Genomic DNA, 24,465 nt, shown 5'->3' with positions numbered 1-24,465 from the left:
TCTCTGCCAACCCAGTGATCCAGATAACCCGACATCCCTGAGGAACAACGGTGGGCAGCTGACCCCAGCCAGTGCCACACGTGGGCAGTAGGATGACCTCCACCACCAGAGAACCGCCTGACTGTTCTGCATTCTCTCTGGGAACCGCTACAACTGCTTTGAACCTTTTTGCTTTGCTGAGATTTAGAAAAATCCATCGTGGTCGTTAATCCTTTCAACAAGTGTTTATCAAGCACCTACTATATACCAGGCTGAATAGCCACCTTGTGGAAAGCTCTAGGCTTCTGTCTCTCTCTCCTGCTCCCTTGTCCTCCAGCTGCAACAAAATGCCTCAGGCAATAACAACCTTGCCTGCTCTCAGACGCAGTCCCTACCTTCCTTCGCCCTCTTGCCTCCTGGGTTTGCTTCTGTTGCGTCCCTTCTGCTGCTTTCTGTGTTCAGGTACTCTTGGTCACGTGGGCTCCGCCCATACATCCACCACCTACCATCTTCCCTCCCCTCAGTCCCAGGCCCAGCAGAAGGACCTGGGCCCTGGGCCAGTAGGAGGCACCCTCAGCCTTCGGGGCTGGAGAGTTGCTGAGTACTAGTCACGATAAGGTAAGGACCTGAGAGCCAGCAGCTGTGGCCGGTGCAGAGGACACCTGGATGGGTCACCAGGGTCTCCGACCAGCCCCTCACGTGCCGCCCGAATGCCTGTTTCAGGCAGGCAGCAGCAGCTTGGGCGTTCCTTGCCCTTCCCTTCTCCTCTCCCAGGAGAAGACAACTCCCTCCGCCTATCCAGGTCCGGTCTGCGCCCAGAGCCCGGCTCTCCAGCCACTCCTGCCAGGGGCCACCCTGGTGCTGGGGCTTGCGAGTGCCCCCAGCCCCAAGAGTGGCCCATATGCTGCCCACCCCGTTGGTTGCTGTGCCCATGTAAGCAGAGCCCTCACCCCGTCGCTCCCCAGCACTCTGTTCCTTGCCCGGCCCACAAGCTGGGCCTGCAGAGTGGTAGTGGCCGGGGAGGTCTTGCGGGGCGCTGTCACAGAGCCTGAAAGGAGGTGGCTAGAGACGAAGGAAAGACCACAAGGCACAGGACAGTGATTTATGCTCCAAGTATCCTCCCCAGGAGTGCACAGCCCTGGGAAGGCTCACCTCTCAGGCACATAGCAGGCAGGGCTTCTCCACGCCTCAGACCATGGGGGTCTCAGGTGCCACAGCGCCCACACCACCCCCAGGCCACATCCACACTGGCACGCGGGTGTTGCCGGTAGGACGAGGAGGCAGCGAGCTGGGGGGCACTCTCCCTTGCTTTCTGGGCTCTCGCCTGGAGCCTGAGACGCAGCCTCGGCATCTGAGGAGCCCCTCGGAGATCTGGGCTCTGGACAGCTCACCCATTCACATCCCAAGCCTTCCCAGCACCTTAATCCCAGGGAGCAAGCTTGGAAATCAGTAATGTGACCTTTAGTGCTTAACTGCACGTTTAGGTCCTTGAAGTCCTCACAAAAGTTTTGCAAAAACAGTGAAATTTATGAGGATAATAAGGTACTATCCTGGTAAAAAGTTGACATTTAAATTGTTCTCCTTTTATATCTTTGTAATGAAATTTTTTGTTTCCTCTGCAGCCATTTCTGAGTATTTACTAACATTTCTGTTCTATGCGAAACTTCAAGTCAGGCTGGCTGGGTGGCACATGAGCATAAGATCCACAGCCTGGCCTGGAGTCCCACCGTGAGTTCTTACCTCGGAACAGGGAGAAACAAGGTATCCAGCCACCCTGCCCCTGCCTCTCCCTCGAAGAGGAGGGTTTTAAAAAATATCACCAACGCATCATATTTTAATGAGTTTTCTTTGCAATTTGTATATAATAGATTTTCAGTAACAACCTGTAACAAGTTCATTTTCTACTATTCAATTGCTCTGCACTGAGGCCATTGACAGCCTCCAGCTGCAATCTTTAAAAATGGAAAGTGCTTGAAAACTCAGCTCCAGACAACGCTAGAAAGTGGGACCAAGAGTGCAGCTGTAGCAGCAAACCACTGGAGATGGGAAAGAGGCCGTGTGGGTTTGAAAATTCCAAGGAGAAACTAGCAGAGGGCAAGGTGGCTGGTGAACAGCAGTTCTGGCTCAGAACTGACCCCTCCATGGTGTGATGCCGGGCGACACTTTTTCACCCCAGAACCCTGATACATGCATGGGGGGCCCCATTTTACCACCCTGGCTCCCCATGGGGGTAAGGCACTCACTGAACACCGCCCCTCCCCCACACCCCATCACGGGCTGCCAATGGCCTTTCCTGCCCAGCTGGGGCTGTTGGAGGGGCGAGCACGCCCTCGGCTGCGTTTCCACTTTCACAGAGAAGGGAGAGCCCGGAAGGACAGAGTTCAGGCACTGGAGCATCAGTTCCTTGGGACCTTAGACAACAGCCCTGCTCACTTTATCATCCTGACAGTCATCACTGGAGATCTGAAGCTAACAGGGCTTCCAAGGCGAAGTCTGGCTTTCCACGTGATGCTCAGTGCTCTCTCCAGCGCCTTATGGGGTATAAGGGGGGGTGCGGGGGGAGGCAGGGTGCATACCCGCAGTGAAGGGGCCTCACCACTCCCCAGCAGCTCCTGCCAGGCCCGCCGGCCAGCTGGGGTAGGCCCTCGCAGATCCAAGCGAAGTTGGCCTTCTCCTGGCCCGGCCCCTCTGTCCGAGATCTGCCCTCTAGGGCCCCACTGGTCAGCCATCGCGCCTCGTGACAGCCTCCTGACTCACTCCAAGTCCTTTGCCCCTTTGGGACCACACCCTCCCCGCATCTGTCCAGGACCCTTTCTCCTCCCCCTTTGCCTGATCATCCCCAGTTCTGTGTGCAGGCCTCCCTGCCGAGCCTGCACCCGGTTATTCTCTGTCCCAGCTCCTGCTGTATTTGGTGGTTGTTCTGTTTCCCAACTACTACAAGCTCCCTGCAGGCAGGGCTTGGGGGCCTTGCTCATGCTGTGTCCCCTGCCTGGTGCTTGGGCTCTGGGAGTGTTGGCTGACCTAATGTTTTCCTCCTTCTAAGCTTCCTCTTCTGTGTCTGCACCTTTCCTCATGCGTGCTCTCCCTGCCCTGGCCAGGCTCCCCTAAAGTGTTCTGGTCGCCCGCCCGGCCCCTCAGTGGACCCTGCACTCCACGTGTACCTGTGTGGAGAGAATGGGCCAGAGGTTCCCTGCCCAGATGCTCCCTCCTGTCAGAGCCTGGCCCACACCAGCACCAGGGCAGATGCGCCCAGTCTTCCTACGGTGCTCCAGTAACAGCGTGGCTGCCTTTTCTGGCGCTGGCCTGAGTCAGGGAGGCTGGGTCTCTGTGCTCAGTGGCTGTGATCCAGAGGCTGGTCCTCCCAGCCTGCCAGGGCCCAGCTTGGGGGCCTCAAGCTGCCAGGGGCTCCAGTTTTCAGCAGGGCATGCTGTGTCCTCCTCCGTGGGTGCTGGCTTTGTGATGTGGCCTTAGGTGGGAGGGAGATGGCCGCGGGGCCCGGCAGGGGCCTGTGCCAGAGTCTAGGAGGAAGCGCAAACCCACATTCCATGCTAGTGAATTATTTTCCAAGGTGCACAGATTTGCACCAAGATGGCAAAGCTGACCTCCTGGTGTGGAAGCAGGGCAGGAGCCGTGGGGCTGAGCCTGGACCGCTCACAGCCAGGGTCTGCTGCCTCTACTGGGCATGTGGCTATGGGCTGAGGAGCGGCTCTGAGCATGAGCCCTTGTCTGCACACATAGTTGTCGGGAGTGGGGGTAATTAAGCAGCGGGCAGGTGACCTAACAGACTAACAGAACACGTGTCCCGAGGAGGCTGAACGGCCAGTCAGCGGCCCTGGGAGCAGGACGAGATATGGGACAAGCAGCTTTTGTCTTCATTAAGGGAGCATTAGGCCCATGTGGGCATCAGGGGCTCACCTCACACCCCAGTCACTCATCCAGCAGATTGGGGCGTCCGTGGAGGTGCCCTCTGGCCTGGTCTGGCCTGGCTGGTGCTCCCCCACCAGTGATCCCACCTGTGAGGCCCCAGCAAGCTGCTTCCTCTGCCCCCCCGGAGACATGCTAAGGCCCTCCGTGACCCTTGGTGACACTGTGCTTGGATGCCTCTGCTTGCCATGAGCACATGGTGAGCAAAACAGCCCCTGGCCTCATGGAGCCTATGGACTAATACAGGCCAGATGACAACAGTGTGGCACAGAGTGACAGGGGCTGGGAGGGAGGGGCTGGGAACACACGGAAATCTTCATCATCACCATCATCACCTCCATCATTGACCTACCTGGCTAATGATTACCTAGCACTTATCATATACAAGGTATCATTCTAATCACTTTACACGTATTATCTCATTTAGTGCTGAGTAACACTATGCGGTGGTTAGTATACCCATTTTATAGTTAAGGCGCTTGAAGCTCAGCTTAACCTCTGGTAAAGACCTGTCCAAGGTCACACAGCTAGTAAGTGGCAGAACAAGGATTTGAACAAGGTCTGACTCAGTCCACACTCAACCACCAGGCCACAGTCTTATTACTGTGTAGAGATGAACCCAGGGCTACTGGCACACAGAGGAAAGCGTGTGGGGCTTGGTAGAGGAGAGAAATTAAGGAAGACTTCCTGGAGGACAAGACCATTGAGCTGGGACTTGAAATTCAGGGAAACCCACGGTGGGGACAGTGAGATTCTCCTTAATGGAGAATGCTGATGAGTTGCAACCTGTGTTTAAATGCATGAAATGTTTCTGGAACCAGGCATTTGGGTTCTCCTACCTGCTGGTTGTGTGACTTTGGGTTAGCTACTTAACTTCTCTGAGTTTCAGTTTTTTCATCTGTAAAATTGGGACATAATCACAGTGCTGACACATGATAAATGTTAGGTATCATTTTATATGACTCAAGTAGTAAGAGCTCATTACTAACTAAAGCAATATTAACAAGCAAAAAAGCATTCAGATGGCACACTGATATTGGCTTCAGGGGCACTGAAGCTCACATGGAAACTTTTTTGGAGCCCCTCTGTCTACTGGAGGTGAGGAGAAAGTCCTTGGCAGGGGGTGGTGAGACTCACAGCACCTGATACCAGTTTCCAGTTCCTCCAGTGGCCACTCCAATTTAGCTGTTTTATGCCCTTGAGCAAATGAGGGACCAAGGGCAGTGAATCCGTTTTTTGCCCCTTGATTTGCAAGTCCGGCATGAGGCATCACACATGTTGGGGTTGGGCAGTCATCACACTGATGGTCTTAGCATCCGCCAACACCGACACCAGCGCACAGGTTACTCCTGCTCTCCAAACTCAAGAGCCAAATAGACTCAGATAAAATTTTTGATAAACCCCATGCTATCTGAAATTTTGCTATTCACTGTCCCAAACTAAGGAAATGAACAGAGTAGGATAAAGTGGTATTCTTACCAGCTGAATTTCCTGTCTGAACTCATGCTACATGGATAAAGAGCTGGATAGATTTGGGGGAGGGATGGCTGCCGTTGTTTTACCATCACAGGGAGGCTGTGAGGGCTGACTAAGAAAACGTGTCTGGCACGGCGCCTGGCCTGGGCGGGCATTATTCATTCCAGAGGATAACGATGTGCGAGGTGAAGCCATAACCATCCTTTCATTGATGTGCGAGGTGAAGCCGTAACCATCCTTTCATTACGCAGAAACAATGGCAGAAAAACAGCTGGAAATTCGCCAAGTGACCACCTCCTCTGTTTCACAGAGTTGCCCTGGATACAGAGGTATTGCAGTAATCAGATTAAATCACTGTTTTCCTTCCTGCTTGCCTGGAGCTGAGGGAGGGCACCTGACTCTCACACAATCAGCTCCCTGCGGTCCGCCTGACACGGGTATTCCTCCTGGACACTGTGCACCTGTGAGCCCGGGACGTTAACACGGGAAGCCCTTGATCCTGCACCGCGAGCTGCGCAAACCCTTCCTTTGCATGCAGCGCATTGCTCTCATAGGATTAATGAAAAGGACAAGTATCTTTCTAAAAAGCAGAAGGAACTTGTAACGAATTCAAAGTGAGAGAAAAATCCTCATTTAAAGCAACACGTTTTTCCCATGATCCCAACCCAAGCATTCAGAAAAGTGCAAAAACATGCATTATGAGAAAGATTTTTAAGCAAGCAACTTTTAGATTTCTTTATCGAGATGAACAGACAGGCTGGCATGCACCACGCTTACCAGCAACCCTTGGGGCTGGGTCTCTGCCTCATAGCAGGGACGGGAGGTTCTGGGGCTTGTTAGGGACGCGGAGGGAGGAGTGGGGAGGAAGGGTGGGGGACACGTGCTGAGGAGACACTGTGTCTTTAGTTCCGAGATCAGCCTGTGATTTGGAAAGCCAAAAGCAACCTGCAGAGAATGTTTGGGTGACAAATAGAGGAAGAGAGGGAGGCCACCCTCCTATTCCACTGCCATCACTGTACAGAGACGGGTGATTTGCAGCCTTCCCACCTTCTGACAGAAAGAGGCTGACCTGACTTCCACGGCTAAGGGATCTGTCCTCTGCCCTCCTCAGGGGGAGGGTCACCTGTTCTGCAAAGCCAGGAGGAAGGTGCAGCCCCATCACGAACCGGCTCAACTGAGCGTGGCAGCCACCAGCCCTAGGATTCCTGGCATTGCCCTCAGCCATCCATAGACAATGGCAAACATCAGCCCAGCCCGGGCTACGCCAGCTGCATGAGAAGACGAGATTTAGGAGATCCACCCGCAACACCAAAAACTCATAAATACAACCCACTTCTCCAGGGAAAAGTCCCCTAGACCCATCCTTTAATAGAGCAGCCGGGCTTCCGTGGTGGCGCAGTGGTTGAGAATCCGCCTGCCAATGCAGGGGACACGGGTTCGAGCCCTGGTCTGGGAAGATCCCACATGCCGCGGAGCGGCTGGGCCCGTGAGCCATAATTACTGAGCCTGTGCGTCTGGAGCCTGTGCTCCGCAACAAGAGAGGCCGCGATAGTAAGAGGCCCGCGCACCGTGATGAAGAGTGGCTCCCGCTTGCCACAACTAGAGAAAGCCCTCGTACAGAAACGAAGACCCAACACAGCCATAAATAAATAAAATTAAAAAAATTAAAAAAAAAAAAAAAAAAAATAGAGCAGCCGAGTCTGTGCCAGGAGTCACCCCACAGACCCTGCCCTGCCTGGTACCCAAGGATCCTGGCAAAATAGAGACTAAAAAATACAATTTTAAAGCCTCAACTTTTGCCAGCCTGTCAGCTGCAGTTTTGAAAATTAAACCCAAGATGTTGTTGCTGAAATGTTTCAGATATTACTTTCTGAGTTTTAGGGAGATTTCTTTAATGCCCATTGATTTCTGGTTAATAAGTTGTACCTATATGTCTCATTTCAATTTCCTATTTAACATTCACTGAACCATAAATCCATTCCCAGAGCAATGGGAATTTAGAGTTCTTGTGACTTTGAAAGACCATTGATCCTGTGTGCTCCGAGTGGCCGAGTGTGGGGCCTCTATGGCAAGGTTAACTCATGCTGCAGCTTCCTTAATGGCTGCGAGTTTATGTTTTATTGCATATCTATTATTTGGGTTGGGCTGTGATGAATGGTTTAGCTGCCAGGTTCAAAACAAGTCCAAGGTGACAGCAGAATCTAATTTGCTTTAAAAACGGTGATTATAAAGCTTTTCAAATAATAATCCAGGAATGAGGGAAACAGACAGCACATTGCTGTGCATGGGATATATGGCAGGAGGTGAAGCAAGGACTTCCCTCCTTTTCCACGGGCAGCCCCTGCTCCTAATGACCTTCACTAGGGAGTCCAGGGAGGGCTTCTCTTTCATCAGGGGTAACAGGGATGCTGCCATTTCCTTGAAAGTAGAGCCATTAGCTCCTATTTGGTCCCAGACCAATTCTCACGGAGTGGGCTCATGCGCTAGAGGCTTCTGTGGCACCAGGTACCAGGACGGTACCTAAGCAGTGCCATTCTCTGTCTAATGATGCCATTGTGGGACATCTGAGTGCAATGCTCAGTGTATCCCCCAAGTCCTTGAAGTCCAGCCTTGGCCCCCAGCTCTTAAAAGGCACTGATCTTTTTCGTTACAGTTCCTTTTCCAGAGGGGCTTGAGCGCACAAAGCACCTCAGAACTGCCCCCAGAGAGCATGCCGCTGCTTCCCTGATGTGGAGGGCAGCTCACCCTGTCATCTGCCCTGACATCTACTCTCTTTTTGTTCATGTCCTGTGGGAATAGCATCATCAAGAGGGCTCCGTTTGGGGAAGCTGGATGGAGAGGAGCTTGCGGGAGGTGATGCTGAGGACAGGAGAGGAGGGAGGGTCTCGTCCAGCGTGTGCAGGTCAGTGCCTAACAATGGGCTCTCCAGAGGGAGAAGAGCGCCCTCGCCCTTCTGTAGCATTTGTGTAGTGTGGATTTCTGTGTTGTAAACACTCCTACTATGGCTGATTTAAAGCTACCAACCATTTCACTGTTTGCCTTGCAAAAGTCCTGAAAATCTAAGAATCGTCTCATGAGCTAGATCTCTGGAGTTGCTGATACTTCCATACATTCTAAAGTTTAGAGATTTATTTCATGGGATAAGCTCCTCAATCCACAAAGCAAATCCCTCCCACAGCAGATTGAGCCTACAGTCATTCACACCGTATTATGAACCACCAGATGTAGATATGGGTTTTAACCGTGGGCAGGAAGGAGGAGGCTGGGGACCCACACCTAGTCACCGTATATCAAGCAGAGCCCGGGAACTGGGGGTTGGACTTTGGGCCTTGGTAACAGGGACGTCGTGGACTGGAAAGGCACCGCCTGCAACAAGCTCATGGACATTTCCCACAGGGAAGAATCACACTCATTTTTCTCCTCTTAGGTCACATGAGTACCTCTTCTATCTGCCACAAGCTCTTCTTGCCAACAAATCACAAGGATTCTCAGGCCTTGTGAATGTTTGGAATAACAATAGCACACGGAGATGTTGACACGAAGCAGGAATACCTTCCTGGAAGGTGGAACTCCAGGTACAGGCTGGGGCCGGGGCCGAGGATGCCAGGACCTGTGGCACAGAGTACTTAGGGCACCCTGGGGATCTCACTCCTGCTTCCCCAGTTCCAGGGCCTGCAGGTAGGAGCTGTGAGCTTGCAGGTCACGTCCAAGGGCGCCTCACACAGGGCACACACATTACCTGCTTTAAGCAGAGCCTGAATGCTGTCTGTCATAAAGGGGCTTCACCTCTTTGGGGCCAAGAATGTCCCCTCTTGTCTCGAGTTAGGGCCCCTGCATCACCCTTCCTTCTCCTCTCCTAGTGAGCTTGTCTGGAGTTACCTGGGGCTCCTTCCTGCATGTCGCGTCTCTTGGAAGCCCTGTTCCAGCCCCAGCTATGGTTGGCGTGAGGTCATGTCTTGGGGGAGCACCTCAGGGAGAAGACCTGCGTCCTTCAGCTGCCCTACCCACTCGCCATATGTACCAGCGACTGCACAGAGGGTCCACTCCGGGCACCTCCGCCGTTTTCAGGTAGAGCACCCCCTGTCTCTTCTTCTCCAGGGATTCCCCTGCCTCTCATTAGCCAGGACCCTTGCTCTTCATCATCCTTCACAGTAACTGCTCCCTCTCCTGCCTGGCCACGCCTCCAGCGCCCTCCTGCAGGATTTACCCCCAGGCAGGGTTCCCTGACGGGGCCAGGCCGCCGCCTGGGGAGAACCCTAACATCTGCTCCCACCACGTGCAGTCACAGAATCCCCTAGCGATGTGAGGCAGTGCCCTCCCAACCGTGCTCACGTCGCAGTCCCGGGTCCCTCAAACAATAGCAACAGCACGAAGAAACTTTATCCAAAAGGAGCAGAGCGAGTCCCCCCCAACCCCTACCCTCCTCATTCTTCCCTTAAAGCTCAGGCTTGTAGCAAAACAAATTCAACTGCTTTCACCTACAGAAGAAGCCAATCTTGGAAACAACCAAGGACAGACTCCAGGCCCCTGACACCATCTTGGTGCAGGAATGTCTGTTTGCCCACTGCGAGCCCCGACTGGGGCCTGACTTACGGAAGGCTGTGTAGAACTCATGGAGGGTCAGGAAGCCGTCTTTGTTGTAGTCATCAAATCGGAGGAGGTCGCCTGGTGAGCATCCCAGGAAGTCCTCTTCCAGGGCCTGCTCCTTCAGCACGTGCTGCGGGTGAGAAAGGGAGCGAGGCTAGAACCGCGAGTGAGTTCAGAGCTGTGGGCACTGCCGGAAGAGTGTGTGTGTGTGTGTGTGTGTGTGTGTGTGTGTGTGTGTGTACTCCAGCGACAGCTCGGTGGGCCATGAGGAGCATCCAGATCTCTTTGGTATTGTCTTGTTTGATCCTCTCATTTTATGCATGAGAAAACTGAGGCTCAGAGAGGGAAGGGACTTTACCAAGGTCACCCAGTGATTGGGGCCGACTGGGGATTAGCATTCAGGTCTGTCTTCTCCCTGCCTGGGCAAACAGACCCCAGACAGTCTGAGGTGGGAAGGATCCTGTGGTCACCTGATCTACCCCTTCACGTTGTAGATGGGGAAACAGGGAAGAGAAGGGGCCTGATCAAATAAGCCCAGCAAACAGTGGCCGAACTCAGTGGCTCCCAGCTATGTAGAGCTGGAAGGTCACTGCTCCATCAGTGTTCCCCTCCCCGCCTCCACCAGCCCACTCCAATCTCAGGGCAGCACGTCCTAGCCACAGCACTCCCCCGGGGAAGGGGAAACGGCCATTCTACCGACACAGGCTTGGGCCCCCGTCTCTGCCTGCCCTGTCCTGCCAGGAACACAAACCACTACCCTTAGGATTCTGTCGCGGGGACCACGGGGGGCCCCCGTGAACTCCTCTCTGGATGTGGCCTGGGCCACAGGGCAGAGGACTCCCCAGCGTGACCAGTCACGTTTTGGCATGTGTGTCTGGAACTAGAGTCTTGCAAGGAAAATGCTCAGAAGGAAATCTCAGAAGAAAGAAAATGATTTTATTTTTGCGGGGAGAGGGGAACAGAGGCATTTCCTCTTTATTTAACAGTCTCAGCTGGGCCTGCTATGTTAAAGGCAATTTAATGTGATAATGTTAAAAAAATGACCCTTCACCCAGCAAGTAAGAGTGTTCGATAAAAGGGCGATCAACCGTAACGCCCGAAATCAATCTTCCAAAGATGGAAATTTCCCTTTGCCTATTTCTGTATTGGAAATTGATTAACTTTTCATAGGACTGACAAGTTTTTCCCTGATGCCTCTGATTCAGTGTCAAGGAAAGTCCCATTTTAGCTGGCCCCTGCTCGGCAGATTTATGAAATGGACTTTAAACACATTAAATTTTAAAGGGGAAATCATAGTCCAATTACCATGCTTGTTAATGGCTTCAGGTGCCTCGGGGCATGTCTCTGCCAGGTTAGAGCAATGCGCCCAGGAAGGTTCTGTTTACCTGGCAGCTACCAGGAGCCACGTTGGCCTGGGGCACCAAGAGCCCACAGCTGCCCCTGTTAAATAAGGAGAAAACGCCTGCCCTCCGGGCTCCCCGCACAGCCTGTATTGTGGGGAATCGAATCGCCAGATGGCTCTTCTCACAGGTAACCGTAACTAACAGGACCTGGGCTCTCCCCAGAGCGGCGTGGGTCACCTGTGGGTCCCTGGCCCTGCCCCTTGGGCTCTTAGCCATAGCTGGGGGCTGAGTGTTGCTGGAAGTGGTGACATGCAGGCAGGCATGTGCCTGGGAGGCCTCCCGGGGTGCGGGCCGTGGATGGACTTGCGCATGCTGCCAGGTGTGGGTGAGCGGGGGGAGGGCGGGATCTGCAAACGCCTTAGGATCTGTGTTTCCCAACCCACTCCCTGGAAGCAGGCTCTGGACTGGCTGGACTTGAGAAGGGGACCCTGCGTGGGGAAGCATCTGGATAACTGCTCTGTACTCAGATTTTATGGGCATCTGTCATCCCCACAGACTTGGAGAGCATCAGGTGGAGCCTGTGGTGGGAGCCCTCCTCCCAGGGAGCCCCCTGTACCGTGAGGAGAGCAGGTCCATTCACCACCCCCCCCCCCCCACCCCCCGGCCCCCGGCTTTCGTCTTAGTTCACCATGTTTTAGGTAGTACACACTCTGCAGGCAAGTCTCTTGATTTCTTGGAGCTGCTTCCTCATCTAAAAATACTTGGGAAGTGAGGATAACACTAGCACCTACCACACAGCAAAGGGTGGCTGAAAGGTTTAAGGAGGAAATAATACCAACAATAAAGGTGATGATGACGAAATGATGCTGACGGCTGTCACTTACTGAGAATGTGCCGCGTGCCGGGCGCTAGGCTGAGAACTTCACGTGTCTTAGCTCATCTAACCCTCCCGATGACCCTGTGACAGTCACAGAGAAGAAACGAGGCACAGAGAGGTGAAGTTGTCTGCCTAGACCCACTAGGTCCCTGTAAATGCTGGAGCTGGACCTGAACTCAGGCAGTCTGACCGTGAAGTCTGCGCTCGTAGCTATTCTCCCTCCGAGTGAGGAACACATCTGTGTTAGGTGCATCACAAGTAAAGGGCCTTGCTTAGTGCCGAGCCCACAGCGGGTGTTCCGTAAATGTCAGGACCCTCCCTAGCCTGGGCCTTCCTGGTGACCTGGTCACAGCTTTGATGAGGTCATTGCTGTGCCTTGTGAAGGATTCTTTAAAGAAGCATCAAAGGTGGGGACTCATCCTATTACCTGTCCTCTGGTGGGGGGCACTCCGTGGTCTCTGGGGCAGAGCTGCTAGGCCCTCCCACCCTTCCTGACCTCGTCCTCCCTCCATATCTTTGCCCCTGGTGTGGCTCCAGGGCCCCAGGCCCTCAGAGGCAAACCAGCAGAGTAGGAGCAGGAACTCAGGCCCTCGGGCCCACCCAGCCTGCCTTTCTGCCACCAGCACCCAACAGGCCCACCCTGCAACTGGACTGCCTGGTGCCCTAGGTTGCTCCTTCCTCGCTTCTTTTTGCTGCAGATGCTCCAGGCCCTTGTACCACCTTGTAGCTGGACAAAGGGACACGTGTGCTGTGTCCGGGAGGGAGGCCCCGTCCAAGTGTTTTCTCAAAGGGAAGAGCAGTGTTTGGGGGTGGCCACAGGGCTTCCTGCAAGCCAGCAGGCTGGGGTGCGGGCTACTGATTCCTGGATACCGCAAAGGGCGAGGTCCTAGCGGAGAGGACCTGGGGACACCCAGGTTACAGCTCCAAAAGTGTCTGGGGGGAACCAAACCTGCTTCCTTTGAACCTTCCTGCTGAGGAAAGCAAAGGACTCAGGAAGAAAAGACTTATTTCCTAATGAAAACCTCAGAGCCCAGCCGGTGTGCAGTGTGTGTTTCGCCAGCTAGCTGAGAGGGCCTCAGAGCTTGTTTGTAAATATTGGCTGAAGGTGGCTGGTGGGAAGGAGACACTGACATTGTTCTGTTTGTCAGATATTCTCAAGAGGTGTTAAACACAAGCTCTCCGACTCCCGGGAGATGGCTTTCTCTTGCAGGAGCAAGGCCTCCTCGGCATCCCATTACAGAGACGGTTACAAATGCCTCTCCCCACGTGGATCTCCCGGTTCTCTTCCTTCACATGCGGAATGGAAAACTGGATTCCTCCGTAATGCAATTTCACCGAATGCCGTACCCACCTGGGTCAGTTCAGAGCGGCTGAGGTGGCCATCCCCGTCTACATCCAAGTCCTTAAACAGAGATTCCACCAGGAGCCGCTTCTGGGAAGCAGGGTCTTGTCTGCTGTCCCCTTCATGGAGTGACTGCAGGCGGGTCTGCAGCGCCAGAAGGGCCTTCTTCAGGCGGGCGTAGTCGGCCATGGTGCACGGGTCACCTGGAAGAGAAGACGGGGTTATTGCAGCCAGACTCCTCCCCTGGTCTCGAGAAGACCCCCATGCACCCCACCCATCGGCAGTTACTGGGCATTCACTATGTGCAGTGCAGGGTGTTACCGGAGTACATGAGACCTATTCGTCCGTCTGTCCACCAGTCCGTCCCATAAATATTTATTGAGCACTGGATACATGCTACACATGATGCAAATGCTGGAAGGAGCCTGTTTGTTCATCTCACAAATGTTTATTGAGCACCTACTACAGCCAGACACAGAGTGACTGCCAGACGGAATGGGGAGATTCGTCCAGGGGAAGTCCCAGTGCAGCCCCACAGCGGCTTTAGGAAAGCCGCCCCGATTCCATTTTGTAATAGCTCATCTTTGCCTTAATCCTACCTTAAAGGCTGCTTTGGAATCCTTGGCCTCATAGATTATCGAGTTCCAGTTAACAGGACTAATACGCCCTGCTTAAGTTAATTAGGTACACTCCCAGAGCTGGATTACTTCAAAACGAACATGAGTACACAAGCCTACGACCAAGAAACAAAAGGCAGCTTTTACAAAATTAAAAGCAAAGCGCACAGCCCGTTGCTCTTAGGCCTTTTATCATGGCCATGCTTGGCCCACAGCATCCGAACCACACGGTGTTCTGGCAAATGAGGCCTGTGATGCACTGTGACATGACATAGTTTACCTCGCTGGCAACAGGCCATGAGGGTGCCCCCCGCACAGGGCTGCACCGTGAGTGGAGGCTGCCGGGCTGTCAGCGAGCGGGAGAGCCTCTCTGGCCCCACTGCCCCACCTCCCGGGGTGGAATCTGTACTCCAGCACCTGGCTCTGCTGAGCGCTGGAGCATGGGTGTGGCTCCTCCTCATCCAGTCCAGGTTGAAGCCAGTGCCCTGCTGGGAAGGGAGTGTCTGGGGCCTGGGGCTCTTCCCCTTAATTCCAAGGCCAGTTTAGGGCACCAGGTCCTAGCTCAGGGCTGCTGGAGAGCACTGGATCTGGAGTCCACCGGGTTTGAGTCCCAGCTCTGTGGCCGCCTGAGTGTGTACCTTGCATAAGGTGCCTCAGTGATTTCATCTGTGAAGTGGGGAGAGCAGTGCCTCCCACATAGGGCTGTTAGGAGGGTTAAATAAGATACGCACATAAAAGGCACAGCAGTGGCTTGGCACCTAGTAAGGGCTCATAAAATGATAGCTACTCTCCCCCTTGTCATTATTGGAACTGCATTTGCTGAAGAGCAACAAACGGGAGCTGCTTGGTGGGGAGAGTGCTGGTGGGGAAGTCTGTCTGTTTCTCTCCCTGCCTCCCTAGACAAGCCTGGACGGTCCAATCACTTTCTCTTGTGCTTGTTTGTGTTTCTAGATTTTCTTCCAATTTGGCGTCAATTGATTCTTGCCAGAAACAGACGCCTGTTACCATCTCCTCCTGAATGTTTATTTAGAAAAAAATCAATTGCTGTGTTCAATATAATCAAATCTATTTGCTCTCTGGGAGTTTCTATGCTCTGACAAGAACAGCTTACCCACCCCTCTTTGGCCTTGTAGGGTATCCGTTCCTGGGAGCTCGTAGGGCCCCTGGTTGGCAAACCCGATTCTCAAGTCTGTACGGCGTTGAAAATTGTGGCCGTGTCCCATGACCACACACTCCCGCCCAGGGGAAGACGTGGCAGCCTGCTGGGCTCTGCTTCCTGAGCCTGGACAAAGGTCAGTCTGGGGAAAGTAGAGGAAGAGCTTTGCCCAAATCCTGGCCTCCAGCCTCCAGGAGGGTGAAACTAGTCCTGGCAAATGGATGGAAGCTGGATGCGGTATCTGAGTGGAGAGAGAAGCTTTGGTGGAGACGGCAGTGGAAGTCTCTGTGGGGGGATCTGCAGGGACCTGCACCGGAGGGCCTGTCAGGCTTTTCTGGGAACAGGCATTCATGCCCAGATGCTGGGAAGCTAGTGTACACAGAGGATGGATATGGGGTTGATAGGAGGCTCGACTCAGAAATGCTAGCGTACAGTTAGCCTGCTAAAAAAAAGCACACTACAGCAGGGCCACCTGAAGGATGGGCCAGGCCAGGTCAGATGGGCAGAGAGGTCGCATTCTTGCAGGTCCTCCCAACCCTCCAATCTTCCTCACAGACCCTGGTGGGGCACAGATCTCCTCTGAGCTGCCTGCTGCCCTAGGCCAGGGGTCCGAAGCTAGACAGCACCTCCCACTCTGGCCGGCCAGGGAAACCTTCAAGGTGGGTTCTGTCAGGTGGGCTGCAGCAACCTCCCCAGGCTCTTACCCTCTTATCACATCCCTACGGTTCACTGTGAGTTCACAGTGGCTTCTCCACCCTGGCAGCTGCCCAGCACATGACTCCTGGTCAGGAAGGTATGTACATGTCTAGAAATCAACTTGGGGGAAAGAGGTGGTTGCCCCCAGTCTCCAGGGCCAGCTCCCTGAGCCCCTGGCCTGGCCTCCTGCTAGGGCTCATGCCAGCCATGCCCTTCCCATCCTTTTACCAGCATTTACTCACAAACTCTGTGCCTGAAGCTGGGCGGCACTTTGAGGATACGATGGAGCTTCCCATGCTGGGCATCAAGGGTGCCCGTGGAGGGAGAGCTAACGAGGCCGGGGTGAAGGAAGTCTCCCTAAGGACGGGACCTGCAGGATGAGGGATCTGTGGGCAAAGGAGGCAGAGGGAAGGGAATGCCAGGTCACAGGGACTGCAGGTGCAGGAGCTGGCGGCACAGTGTGTCTGGAGCCCAGAGGAAGCTGGTGTGGCTGAACCGGAGTGAGGCAGGGATGGGGGCACAGACGAGGCTGGAGGGAAGTGTGGAGCTGGCGTAGGATGCCAAGCCCTGCAGATCACACTTTGCCAAACTTCCCGTGTCCTTCTTGCCTCTGCTGAGGGCCTCACTGTGCCTGGCTGTTGCTGGGCATGGGGGTCCTGAGATAAACTGAGCTGCTCCTGGAAGACGATTTGAAGTCCTTCTTTATCCCAGGAGCAGTTGCACTTTACATGAGTTTCAACCTGGAATAATTCAATCATTGGCCCAATGTTCCTGAGCTCCTCTAACATCCCTATAGCTCTGGGGGACCATGAGCATCAGAGGAAAGACCCCCTAGCGGTGTCACTTTAGATTCCCAAATTCAACCTCTTTCAAGACTTCCGACGCTTCATCTCCAGCAAGGACTGCCCTCTCAAAAGCCTTCCCTTTTGGTTTCCAGGATGAGTTTACCAAGTCCCAGGTTTATTTCTTTCATTCACAGCCCCCCTGGTCACACTGTGGGGTCAGACGGGACAGCTCACCAAGGTGGAGCGCGGGCATCTGTGAATCTGCCAGACCTGGTCTTTAGCTAAAGGTTCCCACCCTGCTGCCAGCTTTAAACCTTCGTCTTATTGTAAAAGAAACACACGTCCATCAAAACAACAACAACAAAACACTTGGAAAGTGCAGATGAGTATAAAGAAAGAAAATAAGTTACCCACAATCCCCTTCCCAGAGGCTGGCCAGAGGTGAAGCCCGGCCCTCCGCACAGGTGACCCTGACTGTGAGCCAAACTAGTGGAGCCCTGGCTGGCCTTGTGTGTTTCACGGGGCCCGAGGCCCGGCCCACAGAGCCTCTGTTTTCAGATCTTCCTCTTCCCTTACTCAGTTTGGGCAAGAGCTTCAATACCCAAGGGTTGGGTCTTTCTCAGTATCATGCGGGCCATCGCTGCCCGCCCACCCGGCAAGTCCACCGGGGACTTGAAGAGGTAGGGGTGTGGAGGGAGAAACAATCTTAATAGCACCTGCCACATGAATGTGCTGCTTGGGGTTGGTGTTTACTGCTCCCTCCAATGTTCTTTTATTTTTCTTTATACAGCAGGTTTTTTTAGTTATCTATTTTATACACATCAGTGTATACATGTCAATCCCAATCTCCCAATTCATCCCACCATCGCCCCCCCCACCCCGCCACTTTCCCCCCTTGGTGTCCATACGTTTGTTCTCTACATCTGTGTCTCTATTTCTGCCCTGCAAACCGGTTCATCAGTACCATTTTTCTAGATTCCACATATATGCGTTAATATACAATATTTGTTTTTCTCTTTCTGACTTACTTCACTCTGTATGGGTCTCTAGGTCCATCCATGTCTCAGAAAATCTACAAACAATAAATGCTGGAGAGGGTGTGGAGAAAAGGGAACCCCCTTGCACTGTTGGTGAGAATGTAAATTGATATAGCCACTATGGAGAACAGTATGGAGGTTCCTTAAAAGACGAAATATAGAATTACCATATGACCCAGCAATCCCACTACTGGGCATATACCCTGAGAAAACTATAATTCAAAAAGACACATGCACCCCAATGTTCACTGCAGCACTATAGCCAGGACATGGAAGCAACCTAAGTGCCCATCGACAGACGAATGGATAAAGATGTGGTACATACATACAATGGAATATTCCTCCAATGTTCTTTACCCAAACCTCTGCCCGGCTTACTCTTCACTGTATATTGGCCACTGCAGAAACATCACCCAATCTAAACTAGCACCCCCAGCTTCATAATTCTCTGTGCCCCACATGTCTGGGGTGGGCCTGGGTCCCAGGGACGGACCCCACCCCTTTGGAGGGAAGGTCCCTGGAGGGGATACAGCAGAGGCTTGGGGACCACAGCACCCCTCCCTGGTGCCCCCGCGGGGGCTGACCGTGATGATGGTGAGAATGGCCATGCCCAGCCTGTCCTGGGAGCCCTAAGCCTGGGCCTCTGTGACCTAGCCTGCAGTACGGTCAACTTCCTCGCTATTGATCCAGGGCGGGTGGGACTTCCAGAGAGGACTCTGGAGAGGAGGACGTTTGTATATGATGTTGAGGTCTGTGCCTTGAATGAGCTCACCTGGAGCTGCCCAGCTGGGACCTTAGGGGACCTGCTTCATGAGTAGGCAGACTAACATAATTTGTACATGCTTGGAAAGTCATTTAAGTGTTTCCTCTGTGTCTTGGTGTTTTCAAGGGAAAGAAAAATTTGTGTCATTATAATACGGGGATTTTGGGGTCTCTTTGGTGACTTAGGCTAGGTCAAAGCCTTCTAGTGAGGCTTGGAGAGTCCCAGGGAAGACCCCTCCAGACCCATAAGCTCACTGTGCCTGATTGCAGCCGATGTTGGCCTACTGGGTGCCTTCTTGCGTGCTTTCTCCTCTCCTCTCCATTTCTCTGCACGAAATGGGCTCAATGCCCTATGTGAGCTGGGGCCTGGTGCATTTGTCTTTGTCCCCTTCACTGATGCCTAGCGCCTGGCACAGGTGGCCACAAAATCAGTGAAGACTTCTTCCCTCCCTTCCCATCCCCATGAACATTTCTGCTCTAGGGCCTTTCAGGGAGGGAGGCTTGTGTCCCGGCCAGCCTGGCAGTGATGAGAAGCCCCAACAGGCCCTTGGAAGGGCCCAGCCATCCTCCGCTGGCTGGGGTGCCCCCTGTGCCGCAGCGCTGGCCCCTCTCGGCCAGCCCCCAGCACTGGCCTCGGGCTTCCTGCCAGCATGTGTGCGCGGGGCCCCTCCTGCTCACAGACCGGGCCTGTTTTGGCAGATAAAATATTGATCAGCCTGCTGAGGAGCCCAGAGTGTGATCCTATTTTCATGTCAGAACTTGGTAATGAACTACATTTATCAAGCCCGTTCTCCACGAGAAAGGTCAGCCGCAGATCTGGCTAAGTTGTTATGACACCTCATTAATCTAGTTCCCTCAATAATTGTCCCTCTTGGAAGATTCTAATGTTCTCCCATTCCAGCCACAGTCCTTCCACTCCGAGGGCGATTATTATAGCAGGAGCACAGGCACGTCCGCATTTAATTTTTTGAGCAAAGAGAGATAGGAAGCAGGTAGCAGCTTCCGGAATTAAACGTCTATCAAAGGCACGCTTTCTATTGCAAAACAAAGGGAAGCAAGGGAGACACTGAGACTATTCTATCAGCCACATGCGCCCCTGCCAGCCTCGGCCTCAAAGGGGCGGTCTTCACTCTGCGGCGGGCAAAGCTTCCGGTCCCCTGTGTGGGAGGGGCTGGTGGCTCCCGAGATGAGGAAGGGGCGCTGCACAGGGTGGGCGAGGTGGGAGGCAACAGCCAGGCGGCAGGACGCTCTGATTCTAACCGAGAGGGAGACAGGCCATGTGGGCGAGGCCCTGGACAGGCCCAGGTCCCAGATGCCGGGGTGGCCTGGAGCAGGAGATGGGGTGGGCTGGAGATCCGTGGCACCAGGAAGCGAGGTGGTGCGGGAGACTGGAGAGGGGCCGTCTCTGCCTGCCACCCTCTCCGACATCCCCCCCCGCCCCCCGTCTGCTCTGTCGTTGCCCTTTCCCCAGGCTTCACTCTCTGTTATTCACACACTGTTGGTGTCAGGCTGCCCCGGCAGATGGGAGCCCCTGGAGGCCAGGGCCCTGCCTTGTTGCAGGTGTGACGCCAGCACCTGGCCCACGCGCCTGCCTGCAGAAGGTGCTCATTAAATGCCTGCTGGCTGGGCGAAGGTGGAATCTTGGCGGAGAGCCGCTGCAGCCCTGCCCTGAGGAGGGGATGATCCCGGCCACCCTGAGCCACAGTGACTGAGGTCTGCGACTCCGGAGAGGGCTGGGGGCCGTGTCATCACCCATCATATCCGTTCCCGGTTGGAGGGGGGCGTGAGATGCACGTGTGGTACGTGTAGCTGTGCTCACTGCCGGGGGCATGGGCCCTACCTCGCTAGTAGGGGCACCCCAAAACGTGCGACAGGGCCCCACAGAGTTGAGCATGGCCGGGCCGGGAGTGGTGGTGGTGAGCCACAGAGGGGCTGCTGCCCTGCTGGACACTGGGTCACATGGAAGATGTCTCCTCTGAGCCCCTGTGGGGACACACACGGCTCTTCGGGACCTGCCTCTGGAGAGGAGGAGGATGAGAGGGTTTGTCCTGTGGTTCTGCCACCGCTGGTCAGGACACCCTGGACAGCCCTGTGAAAAGGCCAGGCGGGGGGGGAGGGGGCTAGGCTTGGAGCAGCAGCCCAGGTGGGGAGGCCTGAGGGTGAATTTGGCCACCGCACAACTTCGGGAAAGGCCTGGTCCCATACCAGGGCTCTAATCAGTAACTGAGCACAAAGCTGACCCTGGGGACCCTCTGAGCTCCCAGGGAGAGCTTTATACACAGGCAGAATTGGGGGGTCGGGGTGAGGGGGATCCTGAGGGCCCTGTGAAGACCCCAGCCCCCAGCGGCCTCCAGGGTGCTGGCTCTTCTCTCATCAGGGCAGCCCTGCACTTCAAAAGTCCCCTGCAAACCCCAAATTTATGAGAGAGGGGACTGCAGGACAGAGGTTACTTGATACCATGAAGAACTCCTCTGCCGTTAGCAGAAGCCATCCCATTTGGGCATGGGTGTGAGCTAAGGAGCAGGGGGATGGGAAGGAAGGAAGCGCTGGGTGGGGGCCGGTGGCTCGTGCTCTGAGATGCCCACTTGTAGGGGGAGGGCAGCTCCCTTCCCGAGCCGCACACAGGCCATCCCTTCAGAAGCCACACAGCAGCCAGCCATGCCCTCGAGCCACACCCTCTGAACTCCAGCCCTCCTCGACCTGGCAGGGTGGCCCAGCCCCTAGGCTCAGATCCAGAGACCCTCACCTGGTAGAACCCCCACAAGGGTCCAGGGGAGAGACTGGATGTGGCCGCAACCTCTTGGCGGCTGTTGGGTCCGCTCATGGGTAGGCTCTGCCCCGAGCCCCACCCAAACACCAGCAGGTTCTCACATTGTCCCCAGATGGTCTGATAAGTAATGTCACTGCTGCAGGCAAAGCTGGGATCTTCACCACCAAAGCAAAAACTCAGCTTAATCGTCTGGCACCAACATCACAGCTGAACATGGTTGTGTTACATGGGCCTCCGTTGCAATGTGTCATTCAGAAGTCTATTTTGAAACCGCTAAGCTGTGCAAAGAGCAAGAAGCATTTTACTTCCTGGTCTAATTTATGAGCCGCCATAACTTTACTGGAGTTTAGTTTAAGAGGAACAGATGTTTAACTTGATGTAAATGCATGAACGTTAACAATCTTTCCGCTGCCATTTCTGGGACAATTCAATTAACAATAAATGCCAAAACCAATGGGTTTATCTTTAGGATATGTTTTCACTAATACGATGTACTTTTACTGATGGTGTTGACCAAGCCACAAAATTCTGAAAATTCCTGGAGCTTGCTAAGCACACACAATACGGCCTCCTCACAATCCCCAAACAGACACAAACAGTTGTACTCAAAGTCACTCCACCTGGTGACTCCATGCTGGCTGTCCCCTGGGGCCCGTAACTTCTGAGCAGATGGGTCACTACTGCCACACTCAGGCCCCTTGCGGAGGTGTTTGCGCCGTGGCCTGAGCCGCGATTCCTGGCTACGCCCACTACCTGCCAGAAAGCGGCCTGCAGATTTGCTTCCAGGTGCCCCTTCCTGGAAGGCCCTCTCTTCAGATCTGACTTTTCTCCCAAGGCCCGGCTCTAAGGAGGTGCTCTGTCTGCTCCAAGCCACACACTCTCGTCCTGTCTTCGTCTCTGCCCGTCTCCTCCGAGACTGTGCTCCAATGCCTTTGCATCTCCTGCGTCAGTGTCTTCAGTCTCTTACAGAACTGGCTGTGGGGACTGCAGTGGACACTGTCACGGGCCACGAGGGCGCCGGCGAGTTGCTGCCTGCCCTTGGTTCGGGGTGCCTGGCCGGCCTCCCACCATACCATCACTCTGGGCTCCAGCTGGCTCCCCTCCTCACGTACTAGTCTCAACCCCAGAACCAACCACAGGCCCACCACTCATTCATTAGCAGCCCCTCATCGGCCCAGACCCCATAGAGGGCCTAGCCTCAGGCTGGCCAACTGTCCTTGGTCAGTGTCCTCTGCTTTTTTCCCTGGACTGTGCTATTTGTCACCCCAGCTTCTTTGGAATGTTCTGGGTTGAAGGTACAGGACCCACTTTGGGCCCACAACAGGATCTGCACATCTAAGGCTCCACGTGGCCTGCTGCCCTGTTTGGCCCAACACACATGCCACGCAGACCACGCACCTTCTTCCCCAGCTGCTGCACCAGAGCCGGTCAAGGCTGCTCGGACGCTGGGTGGAAGTAAACACCTCCACCGGCACCTGAGTTCGCGGACAAAACCTCATCTCAGCTTTCGCCCCAGCATCAGGTAATTTAAATTAACAAAACCACCCAGAGCTTTGCTGGACAAATGGTACATTTGCTCATCAATGCCTGGTTCAATTGATGTTGCCATACAATCTGCTCTTTGACATTGACAGTCCTCTCTTCTATCCCTATTAGAGAAAGCAGAATTTGTTGGATTCCTAGGAGAGGGATCCACATACGCTTTTTATGGTTGATTGGCGCATCTGTCAGGTGGCCCCAGAGTGAAAGAGTAATGTTTGAAAACATGAATAAATGCTAAAGCCCTCCTGGCATTAAGAACTTTAGTTTTTACTCTTGTGTTCGTGGGAACCTCACACAACTAGGTTCCCCACCAAGTGAGTCACGCTTTCTAGAAGGAGGGCACTGACTCCTTACAGACTCCACTCCCCCACTTTCCGGCCTGGAAGCTCAGGCCCCTGCCTGCTCCCCACCTGCCCTCACCCACACCAAAAGGAGAAGCAGTAGTGCCGGACCAGAGGACGGCCAGCAGTGGGGAAGCTGGAGTGCGTGAGGGGGAAGAGAGTGGGCACCAGCCCACTTGCTGTGATTCCATCAATTTTGTTTTTGAGAATTGCTGGGAGGCTTCCCAAACACCTAACCAAAGGGCAGGGTCCTGCTACTGAGGCTGCAAACATTTAGTTCCTCAGGGGTCAGACTGTCCAGAAAATGTTACTGCTTTGAGCTTTCGGCCGCCATGTTTTTCTGTTTTTGTTTTTTTTTAAAACATTTTTATTGGAGTATAATTGCTTTACAATGGTGTGTTAGTTTCTGCTTTATAACAAAGTGAATCAGTTATACGTAAACATATGTTCCCATATCTCTTCCCTCTTGCGTCTCCCTCCCTCCCACCCTCCCTATCCCACCCCGCTAGGTGGTCACAAAGCACCAAGCTGATCTCCCTGTGCTATGCGACTGCTTCCCACTAGCTATCTATCTTTTGTTTGGTAGTGTATATATGTCCATGCCACTCTCTCACTTCGTCCCAGCTTACGCGTCCCACTCCCTGTGTCCTCAAGTCCATTCTCTAGTAGGTCTGTGTCTTTATTCCCGTCTTGCCCCTAGGTTCTTCATGACCATTTTTTTTTTTTTTAGATTCCATATATATGTGTTAGCATACGGTATTTGTTTTTCTCTTTCTGACTTACTTCACTCTGTATGACAGACTCTAGGTCCATCCACCTCACTACACATAACTCAATTTCATTTCTTTTTATGGCTGAGTAATATTCCACTGTGTATATGTGCCACATCTTCTTTATCCATTCATCTGTCGATGGACACTTAGGTTGCTTCCATGTCCTGGCTATTGTAAATAGAGCTGCAATGAACATTGTGGTACATGACTCTTTTTGAATTATGGTTTTCTCAGGGTATATGCCCAGTAGTGGGATGGCTGGGTCGTATGGTAGTTCTATTTTTAGTTTTTTAAGGAACCTCCATACTGTTCTCCATAGTGGCTGTATCAATTTACATTCCCACCAACAGTGTAGGAGGGTTACCTTTTCTCCACATCCTCTCCAGCATTTATTGTTTGTAGATTTTAACGATGGCCATTCTGACTGGGGTGAGATGATATCGCATTGTAGTTTTGAT

At 53.7% G+C, this 24,465-nt stretch overlaps 1 protein-coding gene and 1 long non-coding RNA gene across 9 annotated transcripts in view; one reads left to right on the top strand and one right to left on the bottom strand.

The window, feature by feature from the left end:
- Positions 1 to 24,465, top strand: part of LOC309657420 — a 1,054,509-nt gene that overhangs the window by 401,977 nt on the left and 628,067 nt on the right. The gene's annotated exons all lie outside the window — the stretch shown is intronic.
- FSTL4 (follistatin like 4) overlaps positions 1 to 24,465 on the bottom strand; it is a 734,694-nt gene that overhangs the window by 143,583 nt on the left and 566,646 nt on the right. For all 8 annotated transcript variants that reach the window (XM_082454719.1, XM_082454713.1, XM_082454715.1 and 5 more), the window contains 2 exons: positions 13,538 to 13,731; positions 9,973 to 10,096 (listed from right to left, as the gene is read on the bottom strand). In XM_082454719.1, coding sequence (XP_082310845.1) covers positions 9,973 to 10,096; positions 13,538 to 13,731 — 318 coding nt within the window. The remainder of the gene's footprint in view (positions 1 to 9,972; positions 10,097 to 13,537; positions 13,732 to 24,465) is intronic.

This window comes from Balaenoptera physalus, assembly GCF_965194825.1.
Source record: "Balaenoptera physalus genome assembly, chromosome: 3".
Classification (NCBI taxonomy): Eukaryota; Metazoa; Chordata; class Mammalia; order Artiodactyla; family Balaenopteridae; genus Balaenoptera; species Balaenoptera physalus.
This window is presented reverse-complemented; position numbering and strand designations above follow the sequence as displayed.